The sequence below is a fragment of the Micropterus dolomieu genome, linkage group LG09 (genome assembly GCF_021292245.1).
Source record: "Micropterus dolomieu isolate WLL.071019.BEF.003 ecotype Adirondacks linkage group LG09, ASM2129224v1, whole genome shotgun sequence".
Classification (NCBI taxonomy): Eukaryota; Metazoa; Chordata; class Actinopteri; order Centrarchiformes; family Centrarchidae; genus Micropterus; species Micropterus dolomieu.
Genome location: NC_060158.1, coordinates 2,150,708 through 2,168,181, shown reverse-complemented (window position 1 = coordinate 2,168,181; position 17,474 = coordinate 2,150,708). Strand labels below are relative to the sequence as shown.

At 42.8% G+C, this 17,474-nt stretch overlaps 2 protein-coding genes across 3 annotated transcripts in view; both read left to right on the top strand.

The window, feature by feature from the left end:
- The window catches only part of LOC123976551 (gastrula zinc finger protein XlCGF57.1-like), a 74,795-nt gene extending 64,949 nt beyond the window's left edge, over positions 1-9,846 (top strand). The window contains exon 2 of the mRNA XM_046058810.1: positions 7,877-9,846. Coding sequence (XP_045914766.1) covers positions 7,877-9,633 — 1,757 coding nt within the window. The 3' untranslated portion in view covers positions 9,634-9,846. The remainder of the gene's footprint in view (positions 1-7,876) is intronic.
- Positions 1-17,474, top strand: part of LOC123976543 (zinc finger protein 436-like) — a 161,196-nt gene that overhangs the window by 72,614 nt on the left and 71,108 nt on the right. The gene's annotated exons all lie outside the window — the stretch shown is intronic.

Genomic DNA, 17,474 nt, shown 5'->3' with positions numbered 1-17,474 from the left:
TGATGAGTCTCGATTTCTGTTGAGACATTCAGATGGTAGAGTCAGAATTTGGCGTAAACAGAATGAGAACATGGATCCATCATGCCTTGTTACCACTGTGCAGGCTGGTGGTGGTGGTGTAATGGTGTGGGGGATGTTTTCTTGGCACACTTTAGGCCCCTTGGTGCCAATTGGGCATCGTTTAAATGCCGCGGCCTACCTGAGCATTGTTTCTGACCATGTCCATCCCTTTATGGCCACCATGTACCCATCCTCTGATGGCTACTTCCAGCAGGATAACGCACCATGTCACAAAGCTTGAATCATTTCAAATTAGTTTCTTGAACATGACAATGAGTTCACTGTACTAAAATGGCCCCCACGGTCACCAGATCTCAACCCAATAGAGCATCTTTGGGATGTGGTGGAACGGGAGCTTCGTGCCCTGGATGTGCATCCCACAAATCTCCATCAACTGCAAGATGCTATCCATCAATATGGGCAAACATTTCTAAAGAATGCTTTCAGCACCTTGTTGAATCAATGCCACGTAGAATGAAGGCAGTTCTGAAGGCGAAAGGGGTTCAAACACAGTATTAGTGTGGTGTTCCTAATAATCCTTTAGGTGAGTGTATGTATGTTACCCCCATTCACGTTAGCGGAGGGCTACAGAAGTTAGCCTGCTCGACCTGCAAAAGTCAATACAGTGGACGCTGTAACACTACCGCCGACTAGCGTTGGGGGTGTAATTACAGAATGACGGACACACCTACGCACAAGTATTAAAAACGCGTGAAAGTATTTAGTTTTGGTCTGGAATAATGGATAGCTCTGTCACCCACTTTAAGAATGGGAGAGAGATTAAATCATCTGTTTTCAACAGTAACATGTTTATCTTTGATAATAGTTTTGGGGGCAAAAGAAAGTCTTTTGTCGTTGGAGGTAGATCTAAAGTAAGTCCATTATCCAACAAAGGTTAAAGTCAAGGGCAACTGGACTTAGTGGAAGATACTGGAAGACGTTTCGTCCCTCATCCAAAGGACTTCTTCAGTTCTGACTGACTGGCAGGGAAACTCCGCTATTTAATCTCAGTGGGGTCGTTTGCCAGGATCGTCGATACTGCTGGTTCGTTAGTGTTCCTGGTTGCTGTAACAACAGTCGTTAGGACAACAGAGGTCAAGACTGTTGAGTTTCCTGGGAAGTGATGAAAGGACAGCATTGTAAGTGGGGGATAAGTGGTGGCGTAGACCCCCTCCTCTGTTCAGCGACGGCTTCTCAACCCGGGTGTAGATGTATTCCTTGACACCACTTTCAAACCATTCATCTTCTGTCTAAAATGTGCACCCGGTGGTCCTCAAACGAGTGTCCTCTGTCCTTCAGATGTAAGTAGACTGCAGAGTCTTGACTTGAGGAGTTGGCCCTTCTGGGCTGAGCCATGTGTTTGTGTAGTGATATATTGTAGTCTATTGGACAGGAAGTACTGAGAAAGATTTGGCTGTCCTAAACCCCCACAATCTTTTGGTTTTTGCAGAGTTTTTAAACTGATTCGTGGGGGAAAATTTATTTTTCCCCAAAAATGTAGAGATGTTTGAGTCCAGTGACTTAAGCCAGACAGCAGAGGGTTGGTTGGCTAACACTGAAAACAGGTAATTGATTTTAGGTAGGACCATCATTTTTATGGTGGAGAGTCTTCCCGTGAGTGATATGGGCGTGATGTACATCGCAGGTCATCTCTTTTAAGTAGAGGCGTGTAGTTTAGCCAGGTCAGTTCTGACAGCGTGGGGGAAATATTGACACCCAGATATTTAATATTCCCTGACTTTAGCGCTGTGGTAGATATACTCTGGAAATCACACATAACCGGTAAAACTATGGATTTTCTCCAGTTAATGGAGTAGTCTGAGATGGATGAGAATTTATCTATAAGTGTGATCATCTCAGAAAGAGAAGTTTGTGAGTTTAGGAGGAAAAGTAATACATCATCTGCATAAAGGCTTATCTTGTGGTGTACATTTTCTGTTTGAATTCCACTAATATTTTTATTTTGTCTGATAGCAGCTGTTAGTGGTTCTATAAAAATAGCGAGGGAGAGAGTGGGCAACCCTGCCTGGTACCCCTCAGGAGACTAAAGCTTAGAGATGTATGATCATTTGTCCTGACAGAAGCTCTTGAGGAACTGTATAAGATTTTAATCCAGTCTATGAAAGAGTTTCCAAATCCAGTGACCGTTGATAAGCTGGTTGTCACGGGCTACAGCTACTCTTTGATTAAATTTTTTTTTTTAATGTTAAGAAATCTAAACTTATGTGTGTATTGTACAAGATCTCACCAGTCTAGCAATATTTTGGTGCAATGTCCTGATTTTGTAATATTTTCATAAAATATGGGTTTTGCCAGTCATTACCTTTTTTTGTTAACACCGTCAGACACAATAAAAAGCCAATTCTTATTTATTTAGTCTTATAATGATTAAAAGCTCTAAAATCATTGTCTACACCATAAGTACATATATGTTGTTAAATATTGAATATTAACTTTTGTTCATTTTTCATAGTATTGCACATTAGAGCAGCAACAGTTTACGTTGACTATAAAAATATGTCGACATGAAATTTCATTGTCGACGCACCATTACATGGATGCCGTTTAGGAGAGAGCTAGCAATCTTCATATTGGGAACAGTGTTTCCCACAGGATTTTAAGAGACTATGGTGGGTGGGCCTTGAACCCTCTCACTGGGGGGGTCAACAAATTTATTTAATGTTTTCCCAAAAACCCTGAATCAAAGAATAGAAGAATTCTCTAACATTTTATTGTTGTTTTATTTTTATTGGACACATGTTTTATGCTTTCTGTGAATATAATCCAATTAATCTTATTTCCATGCTTTATAGACACCTTATTTTGAAAACCGGGCATTGTGTGTATCCTCATGCTAAATTCATTAAGTCCAACCAGAGTCCGAACTTGATAAGTAATGTTGTATGTGGTTCTTGTATCGCGTAACATGAAGACCTCACAGCCTCTCTTCAGGTAGGACTCTCATACTGCAACACTTGTCTTTGTAAAGAGACAAACTGACAGGATAAAGTCTCTAACCTGCCTGTCAGCTCGCTCTGGTCAGTTTCAGTGGATTTACCATGAAGGCTTTAATCTGGTCAGTAATATATTATGAGATGTAAAAATATTTTTCGGTTTATTTTGAAACTATGGCAGAGCAAATTAGACTATGGTGGGCTGCCTTGGTCCCATTAATTAATGGGCAACACTGGGGAACATTTCTGGTTGTTCATTTATAGCTGCAATGCACTACAGGAAGTGCTGGGGGCAGTATCGCTTCCACTGTCTGCCATGACTGCTTGACTACTCATGTCGAAGAAGAAGCATCCACGCGAGAAGCGGAAAGTAAAATAGAAAGAGGCAAACAGCAGAACAGTCTTTGTTTTTACAAGTTTTGTACGCGGTTTTGGGGCGAGAAATCAACTGTGCAGAAATAAGATATTGGCTGTTTTACCAAAGTTGATGGCAAATTGTAAATGTGCTCAAACGTTTTCGAGGTTGAGAAGCTACACAAGCGCCCGCGATGTTAGCGGTGCCATCAGGCCGGTCAGTCTCGCCCACAGAGTGCCCTGGTCCCAGTTACTCAGACCATTGCAGCAGCAACAACAGAGCTGCAGAGACAGAGGAAAGGCGGTGTTTCCTATGTTTATTAATTTGTGGTGTCCCGCCACAATATCAACTGCCACATACTGATTTGTTTATTTTATTTTACTAGGCCTATTTAAAAATCGTATTTGATTGCAGATCAGCGCCAGATCTCCCTTGGTTTCCCCCTGGCGTTGATACTGGTGTTCATTCTGAATAGTAAACCTCATTCACTTAATGGTAAGGTTAGCTAGTTACGCTGTGTGTTGGAGATCAGTAATTCACTTAAGATATTTAATTAGTTAAATAGTTTGGTTAGGGTTAGGGGGTGACAAAAATAATCGTGACTAGTTGACTAAGTGAATAAATAATAAACAGATTAGTCGACTACCAAAAAAAAAGTCATTAGTTCCAGCGCTATTTCACGTGCTCTTTTAAAAACTTTTACATCATGCAATGTTCATCAGCATTTAGTATACAAAATAACAATTTGGGGCAAAAAAACACCAACATAAAAAACACTTTTCTTTTTTTTTTGGTGGAAAGGGGGTCCTCTGGATTATCGTTGATCATGTTATTGCCTGATTTTATTGTCGTTAAATATCTGACAAACTATCAACCAGAAAAGAGTAAATGTTGTTGAAAATCCACTGCTTCTAGATTTAAAGTTTTTTTTCATTCCACTCTTTCATCTGGCCTATATAGTACACTTTTAAAATTATTATTATTTTTTTTAATCGAATTGAAATGAAATTTCTTGTCTGAGGACAATGGATTTTGTGGGTACTGGGCAATCACAAAATCATAATTTATAATTTTTAAATCATGTATATGAAAATAAACTAAATATGTGCAGAAGACCCTCAGATGATCAACCTTGGTTGGTTAGGGGGCGCCAGAAATCACAGGGGGTGCCCAAAGCTTGATCCGTTTTGAGGTTGTCTAAAAAACTAAAAAAGTCGTGATAACGCACTAGATAATTTATACAAAAGTAACTTACTTAAAATAGTAGGCAGTCTACTTAGTAGTAGAGCTGTAATGGTTTTGAAATGGAGACCAAAATCGCGACAAAAGTCCACGATCTGGTGTCGCGGATCCCTGAGACAGAACTGCGGCACACCCGCTCATTGAACTGTTGAGCTCTCATTAAGACAATCATGACCGCCGCTACAAAGATTTACCAAAACATTCAGCTAGCGTGCGCGCATCGATATTGACTAACAGCTAACCTATATACAGCGTGCAAGCCTTGAAAGTCCAGCTGCATTCTAACATTAACTTAGTTCTCCTTATTTGCTAGGCCCCTTGCATGCTGGCTAATAACTTTTTTAAGCTGGGTCTCCCAGAGAGAGAGGTACGGGTGAGCGAGAGAGGGAGGAAGTGCTGCGTGAATGCGCTACGGCGCTCTGCAATCAAATGCGATTATTTTAAATAGGCTTAGTTAAAAAAACAAAAAAAACGAAAATCAATCTGTGGCGGTCAGCATTTATATTGTGGGGAGACGCCACAAATAAATGAACTTATGGGAATGGCTGAATGATAACGCAGTTTAGCAGTTATGATGTTTCGAACCTTTGCTTCAGGAAATTTTCTCCATCTGGACCTTTTGAATTTTAATTGAAAACACATGCTGTACGGTAAATGCAGACAGAAGCCAAATGACTTCTACACATTCTTAAGCAGTGAAACACTTCTGTCTTCAGCTGACAGGTTTATCTGAACTCAGGACTAGTGAGTTTACATGTGCACATGAGCATTTGTTCACTGAAATTCAAAGCATACAATAGGCTTGTAGTTTCTTAGTTTGAATGACTTTCAAATATGTTATGTCTCCTGCTCGCTTTGCCTCAGTGGTAGCTTCCGCTCTACCCTCCGTCAACACATTTTCCTCACTTGAGGTCAATGATGCCACATAATGTCTGTGCTCTACACTAAGCTTGTGCCTGGATAGCCTGTGTCCTCTATCTACAGAGCCTGCTCGCCCAAACCAGCCCCACCCGTGGCTAACTGATACCATCCGTGGGCTCCTTACAGATCTCAGAGCTGCTGAAGGAAAATGGCGAAAAACCAAAGACCCCGCTGACCTTAAGGGCTACCAATTGCTCCTATCCTCCTTCTAAACAAGCATCAGTGCTGCCAAAATTACGTTCTATAATGACAGAATAAGCAGTGCCACTGACTCAAGGAAATTATTTTCCACTTTTAAAGCGCTACTAAAGCCTCCTCCACCTCCACCACCCACAAACTTGTCTGCTGAGACCTTTGCTGCCTTCTTCACAGGCAAAGTGGAGGCTATAACTAGCCAATTCTTTGAAACACTCAAACGCAACCATTGTAGCAGTCCTACTACATCTTTTCCTCTGCCCTCCCAGGTCATTGGTTGTTCACTCTCCTCGTTTACTCCTCTCACAGAGAGCGACGTATCAGAACTCTTGACCCGTAGCCGTCCAACTACATGCCCACTGGACCTGATTCTATGAATCTCCTCTAAGCCATATCTCCTACTGTGGTCCCGACAATCACTCACGTGATAAATACTTCTCTGGCTTCAGGAACCTTCCCGACCACTTTCAAAAGGGCTCGGGTTACACCCTTGCTCAAAAAGCCCTCGCTTGACCCAACTCAAGTTGAGAACTGTGTCTCTTCTACCTTTTTTATCCAAAACTATTGAACGGGCAGTATTCAAACAGGTCTCAGAATTCCTCTCACGGAATGACCTCCTAGATCCACATCAGTCTGGTTTTAAGAGTGCCCACTCTACTGAAACGGCTCTTCTGTCTGTAACAGAAGCCCTAAGGTCAGCTAAAGCTGCAGCCCAATCCTCGGTTCTTATCATACTTGACCTATCAGCTGCCTTTGACACAGTCAACCACAGGATCCTGCTATCCGCTCTCTCAGCAATGGGCATCTTGAGTAAAGCACTCCTGTGGTTCGAATCCGACCTCTCGAGGCGTTCCTACAATGTTTTGTGGCAAGGACAATTATCCTCCTCCCACTGCCTCTCCACATGGGTGCCCCAAGGCTCAGTGCTTGGGCCCCTTCTCTTCTCAATTTACACCACCTAACTGGGGCCGATCATTCGCTCGCACGGCTTCTGTTACCACTGCTACGCCAGGCGATCCCACTGTCTTTGCGCGGATCACGGACTGTCTATCGGACATATCTGCATGGATGAAGGCTTGCCACCTTCAACTAAACCTCTAAGACTGAACTCTTGGTCATTCCAGCCAAGCAATCTATCCACCATAAGATCAAACTACAAATTGACTCCGCAACCATCACTCCAACCAAGGTGGTGAGAAACTTGGGTGTCACGATTGATGACCAGCTGTCCTTTTCAGACCATGTTGTTGCTGTCTCTCGGTCATGCCGCTTTTCTCCATACAACATAAGGAAAATCAGGCCCTACCTCACTCAGTACGCCACCCAGCTTCTGGTACAGGCCATGGTTTTCTCTCGCATCGACTATTGCAATGCCCTCCTAGCAGGTCTCCCAGCTTGTGTGGTGAAACCCTTACAAATGGTTCAGAACGCAGCAGCGCGTCTGGTTTCTGATCACCCGAAAAGGACTCATGTCACTCCATTACTCAGTGACCTCCACTGGCTCCCCGTGGCCTCCACAATCAGATTCAAGTCACTAATGCTTGCATACAGAGTGACTACTGGGTCTGCACCCATCTACCTAAACTCCATAATACCAACTTACGTTCCTTCTCGGCCGCTACGCTCCTCCAACGAACGCCGCCTGGCTCTGCCATCCCTTTACACAAAGCAATCCCAGTCCCGGCTATTCTCAACTGTGACACCACGATGGTGGAACGAGCTACCACACGCCATCAGAGCAGGGTCGTCCCTCTCTAACTTCAAGGAGCTCTTGAAAACTCATCTCTTCCGAGAACACTTCCTCTTATAACACCTCTAACTCCTAACCTCTAACATGCACTTCCTATGCTCTTCTTCTATCCCCTACAATGATCTTGTATTCATTGCACTTTTTGTTAACTCTTACTTCCTTCCCTAGGTATTTACCCAATTGATGTGATATGTACTGTGAGGTCTTACTAGTATGTCAGTTGTAGATCTGTAGTTGATACTTGTATGTTGTTCCACAAATGTAAGTTGTTGTAAGTTTGGATAAAAGCGTCTGCCAAATGAGTAAATGTTATAGAAAATGTGCAGTTTCTCCCCATGTTTGAGAAAGTAGCATGCTTAAAGTGTAAACCTTGTGTATGTTTATCATGGATCTCCACAGGCGTCCAGCAGCTGTTGGTGAGTAAAGAAGAGGTTCCCCCTGAGGAGCAGCAGCAGTGGAGCCACAGGCTGGACCAGGAGGACCCACCAGAGCCGCCACACATTAAAGAGGAACAGGAAGAGCTCTGGACCAGTCAGGAGGGAGAGCAGCTTCCAGGACTGGAGGATGCTGATATCACCAAGTTCCCATTCACTCTTGTCCCTGTGAAGAGTGAAGAAGATGAAGAGAAACCTCAGTCCTCACAGCTTCATCAAAGCCAGACTGAAGAGAACAGAGATGCAGATCATTTGAACTCTGACTGTGCTACAAGTTTAGGCCACAAGGAACATCTGCACAAACACAAAGCAACTGAAACAGGAGTGAACCAATTTAGTTTCTCAGTTTGTGGTAAAAGATACCTTGTGAAAAAGTCCTTAATGACTCATATGAGACTTAATGCGGAAGGAGAACATTTCAGCTGCTCAGTTTGTAAAAAAACATTTAAATGGAGAACAGATCTTGAGACTCACAGGAGAATGCACACAGAGAGGGAGAAACCATTTAGCTGTTCAGTTTGTGGTAAACGATTTGCAAAAAAGGCATATTTGACTCAACACTTGACAGTCCACACAGGGGAGAAACCATTTACATGTTCAATTTGTGGAAAAAGGTTTGCGCAAAAGGGGGTTCTTGGTCGACACTTGATGGTCCACGCAGGGGTGAAACCATTTAGTTGTTCAATTTGTGGTAAAACATTTGCACGAAAGGATAATCAGAGACAGCACATGAAGTTCCATTTAGAAGAGAAACCATTTAGTTGTTCAGTTTGTGGTAAAGGATTTACTCAAAGAACAACTCTGAGTCGACACGTGATCCTCCACACTGGGGATAAACCATTCAGTTGTTCAGTTTGTGGTAAACAATTTGCACAAAAGGCAAATCTGAGTCAACACAGGATCCTTCACACAGGGGAAAAACGATTTAGCTGTTCAGTTTGTGGTAAACGATTTTCAGTAAACGGAAATCTGAGACAACACTTGACTCTCCACACAGGGGAGAAACCATTTAGTTGTTCAGTTTGTGGTAAACAATTTGCAAAAAAGGCATATCTAAGACAACACTTGACAGTCCACACAGGGGAGAAACCATTTACTTGTTCAATTTGTGGCAAAACATTTGCGCAAAAGGGAGTTCTTAGTCGACACTTGATGCTCCACACAGGGGAGAAACCATTTAGTTGCTCAATTTGTGGTAAAAAATTTGCTAAAAAGGCAAATCTGAGTCAACACTTGACAGTCCACACAGGGGAGAAACCATTTACTTGTTCAATTTGTGGCAAAACATTTGCGCAAAAGGGAGTTCTTAGTCGACACTTGATCCTCCACACAGGGGAGAAACCCTTTAATTGTTCAGTTTGTGGTAAACAATTTGCACAAAAGGGCAATCTGAGTCAACACTTGACTCTCCACACAGGGGAGAAACCGTTTAGCTGTTCAGTTTGTGGTAAAAGATTCTCAATAAAGGGAAATCTAAGACAACACTTGACTCTCCACACAGGTGAGAAACCATTTAGTTGTTCAATTTGTGGCAAACAATTTGCAAAAAAGGCATATCTGGGACAACACTTGACAGTCCACAGAGAGGAGAAATCGTTTAGTTGTAGTGTTTGTGATAAAAGATTCACTCTGCTAGATGAACTCAACACACACAAGTGCGTTGTTGAGAACAGCGGAAGAAATGAAGCTGCTTGTGGAGATGTTTTTTTCCAGCAGGATTGAATTACTGAGGTCAGGCCTCTCAACAGTGATCAGCTAAAAAATGTGACATAGACTTCAAAATAAGTTCTGCTTCATCTTCTCCACATGATCATATACTAATGTTTTTATTTCAGTCAAAAATATTTCATTGTTTCTTGTGCACTGTGCTTTTTGTTACTACATGATTGCATTGATGTGCAGTTGATTAATTAAACAACTGATTGGTTAACTGCTTATACTGTTCTTATTGTTACTTCTTCAAACCCCAAGTCTTTAGACAAACTCTGATTGGACACCATCAATAGTTGAGGTTGTGGAATTACCCAGTTCGCTTTAAAGGATGGGTTCGGATTTTTCAAGCCGGTCTTTATTCAATATACAGGTGCTGGTCATATAATTAGAATATCATCAAAAAGTTGATTTATTTCAGTAATTCCATTCAAAAAGTGAAACTTGTATAATGTATACATGCATTCCACACAGACTGATATATTTCAAGTTTTCATTTCTTTTAAGTTTTCATTTCTTTTAATTTTGATGATTATAACCGACAACTAATGAAAACCCCAAAATCAGTATCTCTGAAAATTAGAATATTGTGAAAAGGTTTAATATTGAAGACACCTGGTGCCACACTCTAATCAGCTAATTAACTCAAAATACCTGCAAAGGCCTTTAAATGGTCTCTCAGTCCAGTTCTGTAGGCTACACAATCATGGGGAAGACCGCTGACTTGACAGCTGTCCAAAGGACGACCATTGACACCTTGCACAAGGAGGGCAAGACACAAAAGGTCATTGCTAAAGAGGCTGGCTGTTCACAGAGCTCTGTGTCCAAGCACATTAATAGAGAGGCGAAGGGAAGGAAAAGATGTGGTAGAAAAAAGTGTACAAGCAATAGGGATAACCGCACCCTGGAGAGGATTGTGAAACAAAACCCATTCAAAAATGTGGGGGAGATTCACAAAGAGTGGACTGCAGCTGGAGTCAGTGCTTCAAGAACCACCACGCACAGATGTATGCAAGACATGGGTTTCAGCTGTCGCATTCCTTGTGTCAAGCCACTCTTGAACAAGACACAGCGTCAGAAGCGTCTCGCCTGAGCTAAAGACAAAAAGGACTGGACTGCTGCTGAGTTGTCCAAAGTTATGTTCTCTGATGAATGATGATGAATTTAGCATTTCCTTTGGAAATCAAGGTCCCAGAGTCTGGAGGAAGAGAGGAGAGGCACAGAATCCACGTTGCTTGATGTCCAGTGTAAAGTTTCCACAGTCAGTGATGGTTTGGGGTGCCATGTCATCTACTGCTGTTGGTCCACTGTGTTTTCTGAGGTCCAAGGTCAACGCAGCCGTCAACCAGGAAGTTTTAGAGCACTTCATGCTTCCTGCTGCTGACCAACTTTATGGAGATGCAGATTTCATTTTCCAACAGGACTTGGCACCTGCACACAGTGCCAAAGCTACCAGTACGTGGTTTAAGGACCATGGTATCCCTGTTCTTAATTGGCTAGCAAACTCACCTATAGAAAATCTATAGGGTTATGGTCTATAGGGTATTGTGAAGAGAAAGATGCGATACACCAGACCCAACAATGCAGAAGAGCTGAAGGCCACTATCAGAGCAACCTGGGCTCTCATAACACCTGAGCAGTGCCACAGACTGATGGACTCCATGCCACGCCGCATTGCTGCAGTAATTCAGGCAAAAGGAGCCCCACTAAGTATTGAGTGCTGTACATGCTCATACTTTTCATGTTCATACTTTTCAGTTCGCCAACATTTCTAAAAATCCTTTTTTTTGTATTGGTCTTAAGTAATATTCTAATTTTTGGAGATACTGAATTTGGGAATTTCATTAGTTGTCAGTTTTAATCATCACAATTAAATGAAATAAACATTTGAAATATATCAGTCTGTGTGTAATGAATGAATATAATATCAAAGTTTCACTTATTGAATGGAATTACTAAAATAAATCAACTTTTTCTAATTATATGACCAGCACCTGTATTTATTTTGAATATATGTGAAACAGAAACATCCGACAAGAAATTGAAATAAAAAATGATTAAATGACATAATAATAAATACATTAACAATAAGTTAGTAAAAAGTAAGATTTGTTGTCTCGGAGGACTCCGGAGGCGGTTGCAAGGTACCAACAGGCCCGAAGGGCTGCAGCCTTTTCTGTGGCAGATGCAAAGCAGCGGGTGTGGGAGAAGTTCGGAGAAGACATGGAGAAGAACTTTCGGTCAGCACCAAGGTGCTTCTGGTGAACTGACTGCCACCTCTGGAGGCGGAAGCGGGGAACCATCGAAGCTGTGTACAGTAAGGATGAGACCCTGTTGACCTCAACTGGGGAGGTAATTGGGCAGTGGAAGGAACACTTGGAGGAACTCCTAAATCCGACTGACACACCCTCTCTACTAGAGGCAGAACTGGAGGCTGATGGGGGTTTCTCGTCAATTTCCCCGGTGGAAGACACTGAGGTAGTCAAACAACTCCACAGTGGCAAAGCCCCAGGGATTGATGAGATCCGCCCAGAAATGCTAAAAGCTTTGGGTATGGAGGGGCTGTCTTGGATGACACGTCTCTTTAACACTACGTGGAAGTCGGGTACAGTGCCCAAGGAGTGATAGACTGGGGTGGTGGTTCCCCTGTTCAAAAAGGGGGACCAGAGAGTGTGTGCCAATTACAGGGGTATCACACCTCTCAGCCTCCTCGGTAAAGTCTACTCCAAGGTGCGGGAACGGAGGGTTCGGCCAATAGTCGAAACTCAGATCGAAGAGGAACAATGCAGTTTTTCGTCCTGGTCATGGAGCAACTGACCAACTCTTTACTCTCACAAGGATCTTGGAGTGGGCTTAGGAGTATCCACAACCAGTCTACATATGCTTTGTAGATCTGGAGAAGGTGTATGACCGGGTCCACCGGGAGATACTGTGGGAGGCGCTGCAGGAGTATGGGATGAGGTTCAAGTACCTTGGGGTCTTGTTCACGAGTGAGGGGAGATTGGAGCAGGAGATTGGCTGGAGAATCGGAGCAGCGGGGGCGGTATTGCACTCGCTTTACCGCACCGTTGTGACGAAAAGAGAGCTGAGCCGTAAGGCAAAGCTCTCGATCTACCGGTCAATTTTCGTTCCTACCCTCACCTATGGTCATAAAGGCTGGGTCATGACCGAAAGAACGGGCAGCCGAAATGGGTTTCCTCAGGCGGGTGGCTGGTGTCTCCCTTAGAGATAGGGTGAGAAGCTCAGCCATCCGCAAGGAGTTCAGAGTAGAGCCACTGCTCCTTTGCGTTGAAAAGAGCCAGTTGAGGTGGTTTGGGTATCTGGTAAGGATGACTCCTGGACGCCTCCCTAGGGAGGTGTTCCAGGCACGTCCAGCTGGGAGGAGGCCTACGGGAAGACCCAGGACTAGGAGGAGAGATTATATCTCCACACTGGCCTGGGAACACCTTGGGATCCTCCAGTCAGAGCTGGTTAATGTGGCTCGGGAAAGAGAAGTTTGGGGTCCCCTGCTCAAGCTGCTGCCCCCACGACCTGACCCCGGATAAGCGGATGAAGATGGAATGGAAGATTAACAATAAGTTACAGCCAAATAAATTTTTTTGATTTGTAATTTCTTTACATATTCAAAAAGGATTGGGAAGAAGAAAACAATTTATTTAATCCCACCCCATGTCCACAAATCAAATGCTTCAAAATTAATATTTACACATCTACTTTGTCATACCCAAAAGCAATTAAAAATGTACATAAATTATTACAAAAAAAGTGAGGGGGTCAATTCAGAAAAATGAAATAACAAAACTGAAAAAAACTTGTTGATTATTCATCCCCTTCTTCCCTGTATCCCGTAAAACCATATCCTTGTACCTCATTTTAAACTGATTTATATTTGGACATTGCTTTAGTTCCTCATTGAAACTGTTCCATAACTTTGCTCCAAAGATTGAAATGCAACATTTCCTGGTTGTTTGTTTTTGAAATTGTGTTTCCACCTCTCTCCCTGAATAATATTTGAATATTTCTGCAATAGGTTATTTTTGGCTTTGAACATTATTTGAGCTGTTTGATATTTCACAAGATCTATGAATTTTAATGATTTTGACTTTAAGAATAATGAGTGTGATCCCAATACCCAGCACTGTGAATAATCCTTATTGCTCTTTTTTTGGAGAAGTGATAGTGAATGTATTGCTTCCCCAAATCTCAGCACAGTTATTGAAATATGGTAAAACTAGTGAAAAGTATAAAATGTGGAGTTAATTTTGATCGAGAACCTGCTTTGCTTTGTTTAATACTGAAGGTGATCTTGACAGTTTAGATTGTCCATGATTAATGTGTGATTTCCAGCTGATTTTGTTTTTATAATTACCCTGAGAAATGTATTGTCCTGAACTCTTTCAATTACAACCCCATCTATTTGTATGTGCACCTGAATATTCATATTGTAATTCCCAAATAGCATTATTTTAGTTTTATTCAAATTGAATGATATATTTTTAATTTATTAATTTCTTTAGTGACGTCCTCCAGTAGCTGCTGTAGGTTTTCACCTGAACAGAATATATTTGTATCATCTGCAAATAACACCATCTTAAACAACGTAGATGCTGAACATATGTCATTAATATACAAGATAAACAGTTTTGGGCCAACACTGACCCCTGTGGGACACCACAAAGCAATGTCCAAACATACTGACCTGAGTCCTGTACCAAGAAGCGAGTTCAACGTACCCAGGAAATACTTTTTTTAATAAAACCTAACAATTACGAACTGGATAAGCGGTCCCACAAAGCTGGTTGTCAACTCGGTAAGTCAATCCGGGGTTTCCCAGGTGTTAGGGGTGGTGCAATGGATAAGACTATGCCTTTGGTGTGAGAGACCCAGGTTCAATCCCCCACTGTCTCTCTGAGTCCCTGAGCAAGGGACTTAATCCTTTATTCCTCTGACATGTATAGTGGTGGAGGCAATACTCAACTCCTAAACATACAAATACCACACTGAAAATACTCCACTGCAAGTAAAAGTCCTGCCTTGAAAATCTTAAATGTAAGTATTGTCAGCAAGTCTGAGACTGTGGGCCTCTCTCAGACAAAGGTTGGAAAAAATATGTACACTGCTCAAAAAAATAAAGGGAACACTTAAACATCACAATGTAACTCCAAGTCTATCACGCTCCTGTGAAATCAAACTGTCCACTTAGGAAGCAACACTGATTGACAATCAATTTCACATGCTGTTGTGCAAATGGAATAGACAGGTGGAAATTATAGGCAATTAGCAAGAATAATAAAGTAGTGGTTCTGCAGGTGGTGACCACAGATGACTTCTCAGTTCCTATGCTTCCTGGCTGATGTTTTGGTCACTTTTGAATGCTGGCAGTGCTTTCACTCTAGTGGTAGCATGAGACGGAGTCTACAACCCACACAAGTGGCTCAGGTAGTGCAACTCATCCAGGATGGCACATCAATGCGAGCTGTAGCAAGAAGGTTTGCTGTGTCTGTCAGCGTAGTGTCCAGAGCATGGAGGTGCTACCAGGAAACAGGCCAGTACATCAGGAGACGTGGAGGAGGCTGTAGGAGGGCAACAACCCAGCAGCAGGACCGCTACCTCCGCTTTTGTGCAAGGAGGAGCAGGAGGAGCACTGGCAGAGCCCTGCAAAATGACCTCCAGCAGGCCACAAATGTGCATGTGTCTGCTCAAACGACTCTAGGAGGGTGGTATGAGGGTCCGACATCCACAGGTGGGGGTTGTGCTTACAGCCCAACACCGTGCAGGACGTTTGGCATTTGCCAGAGAACACCAAGATTGGCAAATTCGCCACTGGAGCCCTGTGATCTTCACAGATGAAAGCAGGTTCACACTGAGCACATGTGACAGACGTGACAGAGTCTGGAGACGCCGTGGAGAACGTTCTGCTGCCTGCAACATCCTCCAGCATGACCGGTTTGGCGGTGGGTCTGTAATGGTGTGGGGTGGCATTTCTTTGGGGGGCCGCACAGCCCTCCATGTGCTCACCAGAGGTAGCCTGACTGCTATTAGGTACCCGAGATGAGATCCTCAGACCCCTTGTGAGACCATATGCTGGTGAGGTTCCTCCTAATGCAAGACAATGCTAGACCTCATATGGCTGGAGTGTGTCAGCAGTTCCTGCAAGAGGAAGGCATTGATGCTATGGACCGGCCCGCCCGTTCCCCAGGCCTGAATCCAATTGAGCACATCTGGGACATCATGTCTCGCTCCATCCACCAACGCCATGTTGCACCACAGACTGTCCAGGAGTTGGTGGATTCTTTAGTCCCGGTCTGGGAGGAGATCCATCAGGAAACCATCCACCACCTCATCAGGAGCATGCCCAGGCGTTGTAGGGAGGTCATACAGGCACGTGGAGGCCACACACACTACTGAGCCTCAGTTTGACTTGTTTTAAGGACATTACATCACAGTTGGATCGGCCTGTAGTGTGGTTTTCCACTTTGATTTTGAGTGTGACTCCAAATCCAGACCTCCATGGGTTGATAAACTTGATTTCCATTGATCATTTTTGTGTGATTTTATTGTCAGCACATTCAACTATGTAAAGAAAGGAGTATTTAATGAGATTATTTCATTTGTTCAGATCTAGGATGTGTTATTTTAGTGTTCCCTTTATTTTTTTGAGTAGTATCAAGCTTGGATTATGGGAGTGTTGTTTATGGATCTGTATCAAAAAAAGCTTGGAGGATTAGATGTGATCCGGGCCAGGGCTCTCGGGTTGTGTCTCGGAGCAGTAAGAGCTTCACCTGTGTGCGCCCTACAAGTGAAGACAGACAAAAGGCTTACATTGTACAAGGAAAAGAGATTTTGTGATACACATGAGAAGCCACACAAGTGAGAAACTGGATATTTTCACCAGAGATTCAGCTGCAGAGTTTGAGAAGTATACTGAACTTTGATTTGTGCAAAATTATGTATTGCATATACATATTTTGCTTTAATATAATTTGTTATAAAGGTTAGTTTGCTGTCCATGTAGAATGAACTAGACATCTGTGTGTTGTTTATATGCTCTGATAGTGATAATCCAACACATCTCTGTAGTAGTGTTCCCTATTCAGACTTAAGAGAACATGAAAACACACTGAAGTCAGGACTTGGAAAATGGGACCACCTGAATGCACCGTGAGCCGCTGGTTACAATTTGCGACCCTCACCACTAGATGCCACTAAAACTTACACACTGAACCTTTAATGTACCGTACAGTCCAATACACCAAACAACCAAAACATTATTCTGCCCCAGCATCCCTTTTTGGTCTGGGAAAGGCCAGAGAAACTCGTCCTCCTCCTCCTCCTCCTCTTAAGTTTAAGTTCAGCTTTATTTATATAGCAGATTTAAAAACAACACTAGTTGACCAAAGTGCTTTCCACAATACACAACAAATATACAACAGTAGAAAAAGTCAACAATGTGAGTCACTACTCAACTCTGTTTGAAGGCCTCTGAATAAAGATAGGTCTTTAGCGAGGATTTGAAAGTGTCAGGCAATTCTTACTTCAACAGGTAAATTGTTCCAAAGATTTCGAGCAGCTACTGAAAACCTTTAGTTTTTGACCTGGATCTGGAGCATCTGATTGGATGACCTCAGTGCTTTGACCGGAGTGTGTACATGTAAACGTTCTGATAAATAAGAAGGTGCTTGTTGTGTTTGTGTAGGACTCAATAACCACACCATGTAGCTTTGTGCGTGTTGTGTTTACTCAACTGCCACAAAACTTACATTTTCACCTTTTGCCGTAAATCACTGCTGTAAGCCTTAAAGGCACAGTAACCTGTCACTTGCAGTGCATAACATAACAGAGTCCAACAGGAC